This window comes from Eretmochelys imbricata, chromosome 6, assembly GCF_965152235.1.
Source record: "Eretmochelys imbricata isolate rEreImb1 chromosome 6, rEreImb1.hap1, whole genome shotgun sequence".
NCBI lineage: Eukaryota > Metazoa > Chordata > Testudines > Cheloniidae > Eretmochelys > Eretmochelys imbricata.
Window position 1 is genome coordinate 8,016,046 of NC_135577.1, and position 15,358 is coordinate 8,031,403.

The 15,358-nt window shown below is 49.3% G+C and overlaps 1 protein-coding gene across 2 annotated transcripts; it reads right to left on the minus strand.

The window, feature by feature from the left end:
* Window positions 1–4,977: 4,977 nt before the first annotated feature.
* Window positions 4,978–9,502, minus strand: LOC144267025 (uncharacterized). 2 transcript variants are annotated; one of them, XM_077820659.1, is made up of 2 exons: window positions 9,404–9,502; window positions 4,978–8,575 (listed from the first exon to the last, which is right to left on the minus strand). In XM_077820659.1, exon 2 carries the CDS (start codon window positions 8,570–8,572, stop codon window positions 6,722–6,724), a length of 1,851 nt encoding a protein of 616 aa, XP_077676785.1. In that variant the 5' UTR covers window positions 8,573–8,575; window positions 9,404–9,502; the 3' UTR covers window positions 4,978–6,721. The 2 variants fall into 2 exon arrangements, with proteins under 2 accessions (XP_077676785.1, XP_077676786.1); XM_077820660.1 differs by having other exon boundaries at window positions 9,434–9,485.
* Window positions 9,503–15,358: the final 5,856 nt, after the last annotated feature.

Here is a 15,358-nt window from a genome sequence, read left to right on the forward strand (position 1 = left end):
ACGCTAGGTTACAGATGTGGGGACCTACATGAAAACCTCCTCAGTTTACTTTTACCAGCTTAGGTTAAAACTTCCCCAAGGTACAAACTACTGTACCTTTTGCCCTTGGACTTTCTCTGCCACCACCAAACGTCTAACTGGTATATTATTAGGAAAGAGTCTGTTTGGAAACGTCTTTCCCCCCAAAAATCCTCCCAAAAGTTACCCCCCCCTTCCTGGGGAAGGTTTGATAAAAATCCTCACTAATTTGCATAGGTGACCACAGACCCAAACCCTTGGATCTTAAGAACAATGAAAAAGCATTCAGGTTCTTAAAAGAAGAATTTTAATAGAAGAAAAAGTAAAAAGAATCACCTCTGTAAAATCAGGATGGTAAATACCTTACAGGGTAATTAGATTCAAAACATAGAGAATCCCTCTAGGCAAAACCTTAAGTTACAAAAAGACACAAAAACAGGAATATCCATTCCATTCAGCACAGCTTATTTTGTCAGCCATTTAAAGAAACCAGAATCTAATGCATATCTAGCTAGATTACTTACTAAGTTCTAAGACTCCATTTCTGTTCTGTCCCCGGCAAAAGCATCGCACAGACAGAGAGAGAGGTTTTGTTTCTCCCCCCTCCAGCTTTTGAAAGTATCTTGTCTCCTCATTGGTCATTTTGGTCAGGTGCCAGTGAGGTTATCCTAGCTTCTTAACCCTTTACAGGTGAAAGGGTTTTTCCTCTGGCCAGGAGGGATTTTAAAGGTGTTTATCCTTCCCTTTATATTTATGACAGACCCCAATGAGCTGGGAAAACATTAAATATTAGACTACATTTAAAACAAGAACAATTGAACAAAATAAGGAAAATGTATCATCTCTGCTTTGTTTCAAACCAGAGACCTGTCAGATGTTAGACCAAGATGCTAATCACTACTGTCATAAATATAAAGGGAAGGGTAAACCCCTTTGAAATCCCTCCTGGCCAAGGGAAAGCTCCTCTCACCTGTAAAGGGTTAAGAAGCTAAAGGTAACCTCGCTGGCACCTGACCAAAATGACCAATGAGGAGACAAGATACTTTCAAAAGCTGGGACGAGGGAGAGAAACAAAGGGTCTGTGTGTCTGTCTATATGCTGGTTTCTGCCGGGGATAGACCAGGAATGGAGCCTTAGAACTTTTAGTAAGTAATCTAGCTAGGCATGTGTTAGATTATGATTTCTTTAAATGGCTGAGAAAAGAATTGTGCTGAATAGAATAACTATTTCTGTCTGTGTATCTTTTTTGTAACTTAAGGTTTTGCCTAGAGGGTTCTCTATGTTTTTGAATCTAATTGCCCTGTAAGATATCTACCATCCTGATTTTATAGGGGGGATTTCTTTATTTCTATTTACTTCTATTTTTATTAAAAGTCTTCTTGTAAGAAAACTGAATGCTTTTTCATTGTTCTCAGATCCAAGGGTTTGGGTCTGTGGTCACCTATGCAAATTGGTCAGGCTTTTTATCCAACATTTCCCAGGAAAGGGGGGGTGCAAGTGTTGGGAGGATTGTTCATTGTTCTTAAGATCCAAGGGTCTGGGTCTGTAGTCACCTAGGCAAATTGGTGAGGCTTTTTACCAAACCTTGTCCAGGAAGTGGGGTGCAAGGTTTGGGGAAGTATTTTGGGGGGAAAGACGCGTCCAAACAGCTCTTCCCCAGTAACCAGTATTAGTTTGGTGGTGGTAGCGGCCAATCCAAGGACAAAGGGTGGAATATTTTGTACCTTGGGGAAGTTTTGACCTAAGCTGATAAAGATAAGCTTAGGAGGTTTTTCATGCAGGTCCCCACATCTGTACCCGAGAGTTCAGAGTGGGGGAGGAACCTTGACATGGTGGCATAGTGGTGGGATTAACCTGAAATCATTCTGAGATCCAGCTGAGATTTTTTGAACTAGAAATACAGATTTTAAAAAGGAAATTTTTTTTCCTTTGGAAAGGAAGTCCAGAAAGCAGCTGAAACTGAAAGCAGCTTGTTTTTTCTCTGCTTTGTGGCCAAGCAGAGACAAAAGGGGATTATCTTTGTGAATTGCAGGTTTTCTTTGCCTGGAGGCAGGGTACTTAACTCCTGCAGGGAAATTCACAGTCTTCCAACCCAGAGGTTTTTTTTTTTTTCTTCCTAATAGTAAATGGGGGGGGGGGTGTTCTACCCATTTGCTTTTTCTTTGGGCTGGGTAAGCAGGTTTCCAAGTAGTTGGAGGTTTTTTGCTTTGATTTGGGCCCAGAGCAGAGACAAGGGAATTGTCTTTTTCTGTAGGCAGACAATCACTATCAGAGAATAGGTATTCTATTCCAGCACGGCAAAATTTTACAGCCAAGTTTTGTTTGTTTATTTCTAAACCTCGGGTATAAAGTTAGTTAAAAACAGAGAGGTTAGAATGACAAAATCCGCGGCTCGACTACAGCTGGAATTAGCCAAATTTCAGGCTGAGGAAAAACAAAGGGAACAGGAAAGACAGATAGAACTCATGCGGCTGGAGAAGGAGGTAGAGGAGGCTGCCCACAAGAGGGAAATGGAGGCAAGGAAGCATGTGGAGGAGGAGAAAGAAAAAGAGAGGAAGCATGTGGAGGAGGTGGAGAAGATAAAGGCTCAGCAGAATATACCAACAAACCCTAGCAATCCTTCTCCAGGTACCACTTCCCATCCCAGAAAGTTCCCCACCTACAAGGCAGGTGATGATACTGAGGCCTTCTTAGAAAACTTCGAAAGGGCCTGCCTTGGGTACAGCATCTCTACCAACCAATACATGGTAGAGCTGAGGCCACAGCTCAGTGGACCCTTAGCTGAGGTGGCGGCTGAAATGCCTAGAGAACACATGAACTGTTTAAATCCAAGGCGAGAGTCAGAATGGGGATAACACCCGAGCATTCTCGTCGGAGGTTCAGAGCCCTAAGGTGGAAACCAGACATGTCATTTACCCGACATGCCTACCACATTGTGAAACATTGGGATGCCTGGATATCAGGAGCAAGTGTTGAATCTCCAGTAAATTTGCCCTTCCTAATGCAAATGGAACAATTCTTAGAGGGTGTTCCTGAGGAAATAGAAAGATACATCCTAGATGGGAAGCCCAAAACTGTAATCGAGGCAGGAGAGATTGGAGCCAGATGGGTGGAGGTGGCAGAGAAGAAGAAAACTGGTCGCAGTTGGAGCGGAGACCAGAAGGGACAACCCCAGACCCCACCCTATTACCGGGGGCCGCCCAAAGCCCCACCTACCTCCCAAAGAACCCTCCAGACCCCTTATCGTCCCACCACCCCGTTCTCCAGCAACCCTCCTCGCCCCAGTGACCCGTCAGCTGGACGATGTTTTAAATGTAACGAGCTGGGGCATGTAAAGGCCAACTGCCCCAAGAACCCCAACAGATTACAGTTCATTGCACCGGAATCACACCAGAGGTCCACAGGCCCAGATACCTCCCAGATACCCTTGGAGCGGAGGGAAACTGTGAGTGTGGGTGGGAAGAAGGTCACCGCGTGGAGGGACACCAGAGCACAAGTGTCAGCTATCCATGCTTCCTTAGTGGACCCCAATTTAATCAACCCAGAGATCCAAGTGACGATTCAACCCTTCAAGTCCAACTCTTTCGATTTGCCTACAGCCAAGTTGCCTGTCCAGTACAAGGGCTGGTCAGGAATGTGGACTTTTGCAGTCTATGATGATTATCCCATCCCCATGCTGTTGGGGGAAGACTTGGCCAATCATGTGAAACAGGCCAAGAGGGTGGGAACGGTCACCCGCAGCCAGGCTAAACAAGCCGTGAGGCCTAGCTCTGTTCCGGAAACTTCTATCAGGACCCGGTCAGAGGTGATGGACCCGGACCCCAGGCCAATGTCTGCAACAGCAGTAGTGGATCCAGTCCCAGAGATCCAGACGGAACCAGTCCCAGAACCGGAACCAGCATATAGGCAGACACACAGACCCTTTGTTTCTCTCCCTCCTCCCAGCTTTTGAAAGTATCTTGTCTCCTCATTGGTCATTTTGGTCAGGTGCCAGCGAGGTTACCTTTAGCTTCTTAACCCTTTACAGGTGAGAGGAGCTTTCCCCTGGCCAGGAGGGATTTCAAAGGGGTTTACCCTTCCCTTTATATTTATGACAACTACATTAGAGAAACCACCTGTGGGTTTATGTCCCTTGTGGTGTAGACAAGTATCAATCATGAAATCTCATTCTCCCATAGAACTAGAGAAAACTATCTTCTAAAATTTGAATTAAATCTGATTATACAAAATATTTCCCGTCTCCAATTTTAATTCATGCCAGATAAACTTTTGTTGCCAGTTCTTTGATTTGATCTTCCCTTCTCATCATACTATAAATGCTTTCTTTTCCTTCCAAAGGAGTTGTGTGGTTACAGACATTGGCTGCTAAACTAACTGGATCCCGTCTTGTGTTATTCAGACAGATTTGGGATGTGACCCTACACTATAGCAATGTCCCTTAAAAACCTGGACTGTAATTTGCTCTAGCTCTGTCAAGGTTCCTTCCCCACTCTGAACTCTAGGGTACAGATGTGGGGACCTGCATGAAAAACCCCTAAGCTTATTTTTACCAGCTGAGGTTAAAACTTTCCCAAGGTACAAACTATTTTACCTTTTGTCCCTGGACCTTATTGCTGCCACCACCAAGCATCTAACAAAAATAACAGGGAAAGAGCCCACTTGGAAACATCTTTCCCCCCAAAATCCCCCCAAGCCCTACACCCCCTTTCCTGGGGAAGGCTTGATAAAAATCCTCACCAATTTGTACAGGTGAACACAGACCCAAACCCTTGGATCTTAAGAACAATGAAAAAGCAATCAGGTTCTTAAAAGGAGAATTTTAATGAAAGAAAAAGTAAAAGAATCACCTCTGTAAAATCAGGATGGTAAATACCTTAGAGGGTAATCAGATTCAAAACATAGAGAATCCCTCTAGTCAAAACCTTAAGTTACTAAAAGACACAAAAACAGGAATCTACATTCCATTCAGCACAGCTTATTTTATCAGCCATTTAAACAAAACAGAATCTAACGCATATCTAACTAGATTGCTTATTAACCCTTTACAGGAGTTCTGATCTGCATTCCTGCTCTGGTCCTGGCAAAAGACAACACAGACAGAGAGAACCCTTTGTTTCCTGCCCCTCACCCCCTCCAGCTTTGAAAGTATCTTGTCTCCTCATTGGTCATTTTGGTCAGGTGCCAGTGAGGTTGTCTTAGCTTCTTAACCCTTTACAGGTGAAAGGGTTTTTCCTCTGGCTAGGAGGGATTTAAAGGTGTTTACCTTTCCCTTTATTTTTATGACAAGCTCTGAAACTGAAAGACAGGAAAATTTTAGACTCCTCACATCTCCACAAAACCATCTGTGATTTCTCTTTAAGACTCTCAAGGAGCATTGCCATATGAAATGGGGTTTGGATTATATATATATTGTGTGTTAGTTACAGAGGAAATAGAAATTAGAAAGTGTTCCAGCCGCAGTTCAGTGCATTGGAATGATGTGGGAAATCAGACACTTGATTGGGAAATATGATATGGGAAATAAAGCCAGAACTTAAAGCCATCAAACAATCATACAACTACCCACTCTTCTCCTTCCTATAAGATGCTGCTGCAAATCAGCTGCAAGGTGGGGGAACTGGCCAGCTCAGAGTGCTGGGGACTGGGAGATGGGGCATTTCCCCTCTAGGGGGCACTGTCCTCGCTTCCCATCAGTCCCCAGGGCAGGAGACTGGCTGGCTCAGGGCAGCGGGGCGTGGGACATGCAGCCTGTCTTTTCTAGTGGGTGCCACCTTCAATCTAGCCTCAGGGCAGGGGATTGGCCCTCTGATGGGGGTGGGGAGTAGGACATGGGGCCTTTCCCTTGTAGGGGGTGCCAGCTCCAATCCAGCCCCGGGGTGGGAGATTGGCTGGCTTAGGGCGGTGGCAGATGGGGCATTTCTCCTTTAGGGGGCACCAGCTGATGTGACCCCAGGGTAGGGGATCTAGCTAGCTTAGAGTGGTGGGGATTGGGATATGGGGTTTTTTCGCTCTAGAGGGTGCTGTCTCTGAACCACACACAAGGCAAGGGAATTGGCTGGCCCAGACAGGTCAGGGCATACGATATGGGGCCTTTCCCATCTAGAGGTTGTCAGCTCCAGTTGATAAACTGAGCGCCATTATTCACTTCCGGCAAAGACAACTAGCGGCCCAGTGTTTTTGAACTGTGACCTAGTTGAAATGCATCCAGGGAAGGTCTTTATTCTGTGATTAGCCAATGGAACTGTCTGCCACAGGATTCAGAGTAGGATCAACATTTATGTGTATTATAAGAACAACCAGAGACTTGATACAGAGTGGAGGAAATATCTACAGGGCTCTGCCAGGGCACAAGCCAGCCCTGAAGTGCCTGGTTTTAGGGGCAAACTGTCCTTCTGGACAGTTATTCCAGATCTGGCCTCTGCAACAGGTGTGTGCGTGCGGGAGATACAGGGTTAGAAGGTCCCATTGGTCTGAGACAGGAGGGGCATCTGGGAGTCAGGACTCCTGGGTTCTACATATATTAAGGGAGCCTCCCAGGTACTGCAGCAGTGGGAGGAATCTTGTCCCCGGTGCACAGTGGGTATGGTCACAGCAACAGAACCAGAACTAGAACCCAGGCGTCCTGGCGACCAGCACACCCTGCCCTAGCTCACAGGACCCTCCTCCTCAGCCCCAGCAATAGAACCCAGGTGTCCTGCCCCCCTTAGAGGGTGGTGGTTGCATATTTCACCCTGACAGCCCCAATAGCTGCTTCCCCCCTGTCTAGGCTGTAGGCAGAGGGAGCCCGCCAGGGGCCCAGCCCCCCCACACTCAGCAGCCTCCTGGTAACACGGCGGAAGGAGGGCACAGGGGGGTCACGGTGGATCTGCAGCTCTCTGGTGGTGCGGAAGGTCGGGGGCTCGGTGGGGCTCTTGAAGCTGCTGAGATGCATCATGGTGGGCGCTGCCAGCTCCCCCTTTCTCAGCAGCTGGTACCGCACCAGCCGTGCCCCCGGGGGACCCCTCAGAGCTGGGCGATACCAGCTCAGATATACCCAGCCCATCCAGCCCATGAGAGCCACCATGGGCAGTAACAGCAGCAGCAAGGAGGCCAGGTAGAGCATCAGGTGCAGCAGGCAGCAGTGGGCGAGCACCCAGTGGCCCCACGCTGGTCCCTCCCTGCCCTGCTGATGCCCAGCCACGGGCATCGCTGGGGGTGGGGTGGGGCACACGCAGAGGTGAGGAGCCCCCGTTGGAGGGGGTGGCTGGTGGCAGGGGGTGATGTGGAGAGGGCTGGTATGGAATGGAGGCGAGGGGATAAGGGTGGTGGTGGTGAGAGTCATGGGGGTGCTGGGGAGCTGTGGGGGTGCTGGGGATGCAGGTTCTGGGGCAGTAGTGGGGGGCACAGGTGTGGTTGGGGGTAGGGTGGTGGAGGGGGCAGTAGTGGGGGGCACGGGAGTGGTTGGGGGTAGGGTGGTGGAGGGGGCAGTAGTGGGGGGCACGGGAGTGGTTGGGGGCAGGGTGGTGGAGGGGGCAGTAGTGGGGGACACGGGAGTGGTTGGGGGCAGGGTGGTGGAGGGGGCAGTAGTGAGGGGCACGGGAGTGGTTGGGGGCAGGGTGGCGGAGGGGGCAGTAGCGGAGGGCACAGGGGTTCCCTCCTCTGTCATTGTCCCATCAATATCCAAGTCCGCGTCCCCTGCTTTGCCGCAGGCCTGCTTGAACTCAAGGACGGGGCTCCCTTGGTGTCTGAGGGGCGCATCGCACACGGGGCTGCGGGGATCATTCTCGATCTGCAGCCCTTCTGACCTCTGCTCCTGGGTGTAGACGCTGAAGTCATTGTCCGCGATCCAGCCCCGCAGATAGGCCAGGCCACAGTCACAGCGCCAGGGGTTCCCTGCCAGGAAGACGAAGGCGAACATGTGCTCCTTGGGAAAGAAGCCGCTGGGCAGAGTGCGGAGCTGGTTCCCTGACAGCCTCAGTGTCTCCAGCTCCAGCCCAGTCAACAGCCCCCGTGGCAGCTCGTCCAGGGCGTTATCAGACAGATCCAGGTCCTTCAACCCAGCCAGGCCCTCAAAGACCTCTTCTGGCAGCGTCCGCAGCTGGTTCCCCCGTAGATTCAGATCCTTCAGCTGCCCCACAGCCTGGAAGGCCCCTGGCAGCAGCGCTGAAATGCTGTTGTGAGCCAGGGCCAGGCGGGTGAGGGCAGGCAGGCCCTGCAGGGTGGGCAGGACCCCCAGGGCATTGTGGGACAGGACTAGCTCCTGCAGCAAGGGCAGGGGGGGCCCAGTGTGCAGCGCACCCAGGCCGTTGCCTGACAGGTCCAGCTCAGCCAGCTCAGGGAGGTGCTGGAAGGAGGCAGTGGAGACGGACGCCAGGCGGTTGGTGCTGAGCAGCAGGATGCCGGTGTTCTTGGGCAGGGCAGGTGGCACCATGCTGAGCCCCTGCCCGGAGCAGTTGACCTGCAGTTGGTCCTTGATCAGGTTCATCTCGGACTTGCATGGCTCCCCCGGACCCACAGCGCCAGCCACAGAGAGCAGGGCCAGGAGGGCTAGGTGAGGTGAGGTGGGGCACAGCATGGTCTGCAGGGGAGGTCAAGAGCATGCTCAGGGCACCGACATCACAGGGCATGTTTACACTAGCCAGCTCAGACTGCAACAATACAGCAACCCTGTGAACACTAACTGAGACGTGACTTCCCAGTCTGGAGTGCTGGGGGACAACTCTAGGGGGGATATCCCACAATGGTCCCATCTACACTAAGGCGGCTGGTGCTGCAACAGCGTTGGGTCCCCTGAGCAGATACTAGCTCTAAGAACAAGGGCTCCCTTGCTGCCCAGTGCTCTCTGTCCCATCAGGCAGGAGATCATTGCACCTGCATCCTGACCACGCTGGGGACCATTTACACTAACCCTTCTGGTGCTGTAACAGTGTCAGGGAGCTGACACCACTTACAAGGAGTTGACGCCCTCACACCTGCTCCCCATACCCCAGACTGGACTAAACTCAAAAGATTTGAATCAATCCCTGTAGTTTTCCTTCCACCCAACCCTGTATCTTCTGCTCCCCTTACACCCACAGCAGCTGGTCCAGTCAGGAGGAGATGCCACCTCCCCCCCCCACAGGTAATTACCACGTCCAGTCCCCACCTGCCTGTATCCCCTGCTCTTGCTTCAACTAGGTCCCCCAGTGCCATCTGCGTGAGGGGAGCATGATTAAAACATCTGGCATTTAGTGCCTTCAGCACCGGGTGAGGGATCACTGTATAAACAGCCCTTGCACCCCATGCCATCAGTGGTACATCCCCGGATTAAACAGCTTCCCCCCACCCAGAGTTCCCTGTACAAACAGCTGCTCCACCCCAGAGGTGACTGCATCTCACTGATGATTACCCGTCCCTATGGACTCACCGGGGGTCTCTGCTGGGGTTGCTCTCCTACCTGTGTCTCCCACACTCCCAGCTGTGGATTGAGAGGTTGCTCTGGGGGCAGCTTTTCCCACTGGGCTGACTGACTGCATCAGGGATCCTGAGTCCAACCCCTCATATCAGCCTCGGCAGCTGCTGGGGGTTGGGTATGTGGTTTCCTGTGACATCAAACAGAGACACTGACCCTCCTTCCCGCATTCCTACCTCCAAGGCATTAAAAGCCTCCATTAGAGGTCACATCAGAGTCCAGCCAGATTACACACTGCTTTCTGATCCACTCCATAAACTCTTGCCCCACTCCAGAAACTGCATCTCAGAACCGGGCAAGGGATCCCCATACAGATAGCAGGTATACTCTGGCAGGGGATGCATCTTGCCCGGCAAATGATGGTTGTACAACCAGCTGTCCCACCCCAGAGGCATCTGCATTACAGCACGGGGCAAGAGTTCCTTTTATAAACTGCCTTTGTGCCCTTCCCCAGAGGGGGTTGCATCTAGATTCATAAATTCTAAGGCCAGAAGGGACCATTAGTCTGACTTCCTGTATAGCACAGGCCAGAGAACTGCCCCAAAGTAATTCCTAGAGAAGAGCTTTTAGAAAAACATCCAATCTTGATTTATAAATTGTCAGTGATGGACAATCCACCACGACCCTTGGTAAATGGTTCCAGTGGTTAATTACTCTCACCATGCAAAATTGAGGCCTTATTTCCAGTCTGAATTTGTCTAGCTTCCACTTCTAGCCATTGGATCCTGTTCTACCTTTCTCTGCTGGATTGAACAACACATGATCAAAGATTTGTTGCCCATACAGGTACTTACAGAGGTAACCAAGTCATCCCTTAACCGTCTCTTTGTTTGTCTCTTGGTGTGAGGTGAGAGATCCCTATGTAAATAGCCCCAGCCACCCACACCAGAGGCAGCTGCATCTCAGTGGTGGGGGACAGATTCCCTTATAAAATAGCCCTCATTCCACACACCAAATCTGTGTTAATGGCAGATGGTGATCCCAGTATAAACAGCTCCCACCACCCACTAGCGAAGCAGCTCTGTCTCAGCGGTGGGTGAGGGATCCCAGCTCTACAGCCTCTCAGCATGGCATGGGTTAATTGCATCAGGAGATTGTGGGGGTTATTATTAACTGTGGAAGGAGTGACTGGGGTCTGGGCAAGGAGATAAATGGGAACAGGAAGGGATTGTCCTTTGTCATCCTTGCCACTCTCGGTTCCTCTAGCAATGTCCCCTGTCACACAGGGTGGTTAGAAGCACACACAGTCCAGTGGCTACAGTCCTGGGGTCCTGTGTGTGATCCCACCGGGGTTAGCTGTCTCCTCACCCCTAATGTGCTTTCTGGCCTGTCAATGCTTTGATGTTTTGGGAGCAGGTGTCGGAGAGTTGGGGGGTGCATCAGGGGTCAGCAGGGACCTCCTGATTCCAACTCACATAAAGGGTTAGGGAGAGGGGCTCAGGCCCTTCCAGAACCAGCTACGTGGGGGAATGCACGGTTGGGGGTGGTGGTCAGGCTCTCACAAGTGGGTGAGGGGCCCCAGACGCTGGCACACATAGACAGGAGCAGGGAGTAGGACTCAGCTACCCCCAGAGAGGCCAGGCCCCTTATATCCCAGCTCACAAGTGGGGGCAGGAAAGGGGCTCAGATGCCATTGCTGGGACAGAGACTGGCACACACGCAAAGGTAGGAATAGGATCTAGGCCCCCCAGGTCTTAGCACACACACAGAAGGGGGAAATATGAGGCTGACTTGACAGGCACTCCTGCCACTATTCTCCTCCAGCTCTCCTGCCACTCACCCCATATTCCTTCTTCCCTGTGTCCTTCCCCCTCACCTGAGTCCCCCAACCCTTCTCACCACCCCATCCCCATTTATCCCCCTTCCCACAATACCCAATCCCCTCAGTGCAGCCCCCAAACTCTCTCCCCCCATTCCCCCCACTCCTCCACCCAATTCACGACAAGTTTTTTACAAAAATACTTTGATTACTTTGCCTCCAAATAAAATAATAAAAATCCTGGACAGCAACAGATTTTTTTCTCCAACTTTTTCCAGATTTCTGCCAAGCACGGGACTTAAATGGACAGGGAGAGGTGGGTCTTGTTTAAAAACTTACCTACATGTAGCCTTGGGCTATCCTGCTGCAATTAAACGTGTAGTCTATAATCACTGTCTGTGCATGCTCAGTGTACTCTATTTGGCATGTGACCCAAGGCATGGTGACACACCTAACAGAAGAACCAAACTCTTTGGCGGATAACACTGTAATTTGATTTCTCCCAAAGGGCTGGTGTATAACATGCATTGGGGGAACTTTCAAATGACTGAGAGCCTGGTGCGATGACCTCAGCCCTGTTTTGATCTCTATCCCTATGCAAAACATCATTGCCAAAACATGTCAACTTTAGTCTGGCGCGCGCACACATGTGTGTGTGTGTGGAGGGCCAGTATCTTGTGAGCCGCTTGTTCAAAAGGCCCTAAATTTGGGTCACTAACCAAACCCCATGCCACCATGAGGAACACAAAATGTCATAGGATCATAGAAGATTCGGGTTGGAAGAGACCTCAGGAGGTCATCTAGTCCAACCCCCTGCTCAAAGCAGGACCAACCCCAACTAAATAATCCCAACCAGGGCTTTGTCAAGCCGGGCCTTAAAAACCTCTAAGGATGGAGATTCCACCACCTCCCTAGGTAACCCATTCCAGTGCTTCAGCACCCTCCTAGTGAAACAGTGTTTCCTAATATTCAACCTAGACCTCCCCCACTGCAACTTGGGACCATTACTCCTTGTTCTGTCATCTGCCACCACTGAGAACAGCCGAGCTCCATCCTCTTTGGAACCCCCCTTCAGGTAGTTGAAGGCTGCTATCAAAGCCCCCCTCACTCTTCTCTTCTGCAGAATAAACAAGCCCAGTTCCCTCAGCCTCTCCTTGTAAGTCATGTACCCCGGCCCCCTAATCATTTTCATTGCCCTCCTCTGGACTCTCTCCAATTTGTCCACATCCTTTCTGTAGTGGGGGGGCCCAAAACTGGATGCAATACTCCAGATGTAGCCTCACCAGTGCCGAACAGAGGGGAATAATCAGGTCCCTCGATCTGCTAGCAATGCTCCTACTAATGCAGCCCAATATGCCATTAGTCTTCTTGGCAACAAGGGCACTCTGCTGACTCATACCCAGCTTCCTGTCCACTGTAATCCCCAGGTCCTTTTCTGAAGAACTGCTGCTGAGCCAGTCGGTCCCCAGCTTGTAGCGGTGCATGGGATTCTTCTGTCCTAAGTGCAGGACTCTGCACTTGTCTTTGTTGAACCTCAACAGATTTCTTTTGGAACAATCCTCCAATTTGTCTAGGTCACTCTGGACCCTATACCTACCCTCCAGCGTATCTACCTCTTCCCCCAGCTTAGTGTCATCTGCAAACTTGCTGAGGGTGCAATCCATCCCATCATCCAGATCATTAATAAAGATGTTGAACAAAACCAGCCCAAGGACCAACCCCTGGGGCACTCCGCTTGATACCGGGTGCCAACTAGACATCAAGCCGTTGATCACTACTCGTTGAGCCCGACAATCTACCCAGCTTTCTATCCACCTTATAGTCCATTCATCCAATCCATACTTTTTTAACTTGCTGGCAAGAATACTGTGGGAGATGGTATCAAAAGCTTGGGCTAAAGTCAAGATATATCACGTCCACAGCTTTCCCCATATCCACAGAGCCAGTTATCTCATCATAGAAGGCAATCAGGTTGGTCAGGCATGACTTGCCCTTGGTGAATCCATGTTGACTGTGACCAGAGAAGAAGCTAAAAGCAATGCCTGAAATCGCCTGAGTCTGGTAACAGTTTATCAGGTCTCAGTGTGGTTGATCAGAGCACAGTGTTGGGCTTGTTTTAGCTTGCTGGGCAGCGAGGCTAAAGTGAGAGTCAGCACCAGAGGCAGAAACTGTATTTTCTACCTTTTGACCTTTCTCTCAGTACAAGGGAACAGGATCAGACTCCATCAGCAACACCAACCATCACTCCAGATCATTGAAACGGACGTTTTTCTGCCTAAAAGGACAGTTAATACCATCAAACTCTTCTCTAAGAGAAAGGGAGTAAGTGATATTGTTACAACGAAAGCTTTATATTTCAAACTCTTTAGCTGTTTTTTTTTTCTGTATGTGTTTGATAAGAGCTCACCGTTTTTTTTATAGAAGGTGGTTTCCACAGGAGTCACTAGCAATAACTTGACAGGAAATTGCAGACTGTTAAAGGGCTTTCTCTCAACTCTCCCACTTCCCTGGTTCTTGTCACGCAGACAGCAAGCAGCAAAAGACCAGAAGTCCAAAGTGAAGACAATGTGATGTTTATTGGGGTTAATTTCCACCAAGCATGATTCTAATTTCACCACCTATTTCCTGTTTGACCTCAGTTTATATAGTAACAGTCTCAGCTACTCCTTAACCAATCATTTTACTGAAATCTGTCTAACCAATCCTAAACTATTGTAACATAATTCTCTAACAATTATATCCCACTACCCTAATTAACTTATACCTAGCAAAATTAATTATACAGCAGACAGAAACAATTAGAGAACCAGACAGATTAACAATAGAAAAGTGTGGGCCATAAAGATAAAACATACAGAAATGAGGGTTTCACAACCACAACCATTGATTAGTGATTTCTTGCCAGACAGAATGCTATCAAACTAAGTTTTCTTTAACCCTCTTTATCTGGAGGCGATAGGCACTACCAGAACAGGATTGTATTCCTAACAGCCCAATACCACCTTATTTCAATGTAACTAGTTTGGAATGTGAGGATGTGACCGTTCGCTTCCCAGCTTATGGCTGCCCCTGCTGCTTAGCCAAAGCCCTTAGCCTAAGAACCAGGCCTCAGATTATCCTAGTGCGAGAAGACCCATACACAGGTGGACTGTGATTTTGCTTCTTTGTTTTATACCTCTATAACTAGCTAAGTGATAAAAATACACTTAAGTTCTTAAAGTATAGGCCTTTACAAGCAGGCCTGCATATCTATATTCTAACAGTCCACCCCTTTCTTTTCTTTTGGGATCCTCCTGCCCAGGTATCCCTGGAAAGGCATAGGACATATGGTGACACATTTCCTGATAGGGCCAGGCATCAAGGTGGAATGTGTCGATGCTCCATCTGTCCCACTGCTCCTTGTATAGTACCGTGCCCTGCACCTTCGCTCGTCTGGGCATACCACACCTATTCCAATTAGTGTTCCAGACTTCCCATTATAGTGGGCCCAAGAAGTTTGAGTCCGGGTTGTCTAGTACGTGAGGCGGGGGGCTTACTGTATTACGTATGGATTATAATTATTGGCTGTTCTTTAGAGAGTTGTGCCTCTCTTGACGGCTTCCATATGCAATGTAACACAAGTATACTTAACAATACACCAGCCTCCATGACAATCCACAGCAACACTGAGACTTCTGACCACTGTAGTATAGTCCAAGATCCTGGCCACCACCAAAAACACTGCTTCTCCTCCTTCGATAGGGTTAAAATTCTGTCAGCGCCATCCTGAAGTGTGTCCAACTATTGGCGGCCACGGTGAGTTGCTCCTGTAATCTTTGTGTACTCTTGTCCATATTTTATGCCCACTGAATATCCACAGTGAAATTCGGTATTGTCCACACCAATTCGACTACTTGTTACGGGATGGGGTAATAGGTGCGAGTTCGATTGTTTACAATGCTTAGGTCCACTGATCCATTCGTGCACCATAGTCCAGCTGGCAATGTATAGAAACTTATAATTTGGTCATATGCTGGTATGATTTTGCCTCCTAGTGTTATATTACAGGATTGCATACATTCCCAACAGAATACCCCGCACCCCTATATATTACACCCAAATATCCCCCCCTTGCAAGAAGCCATTGATCCTGCTCCTCCATAGTCATAGGA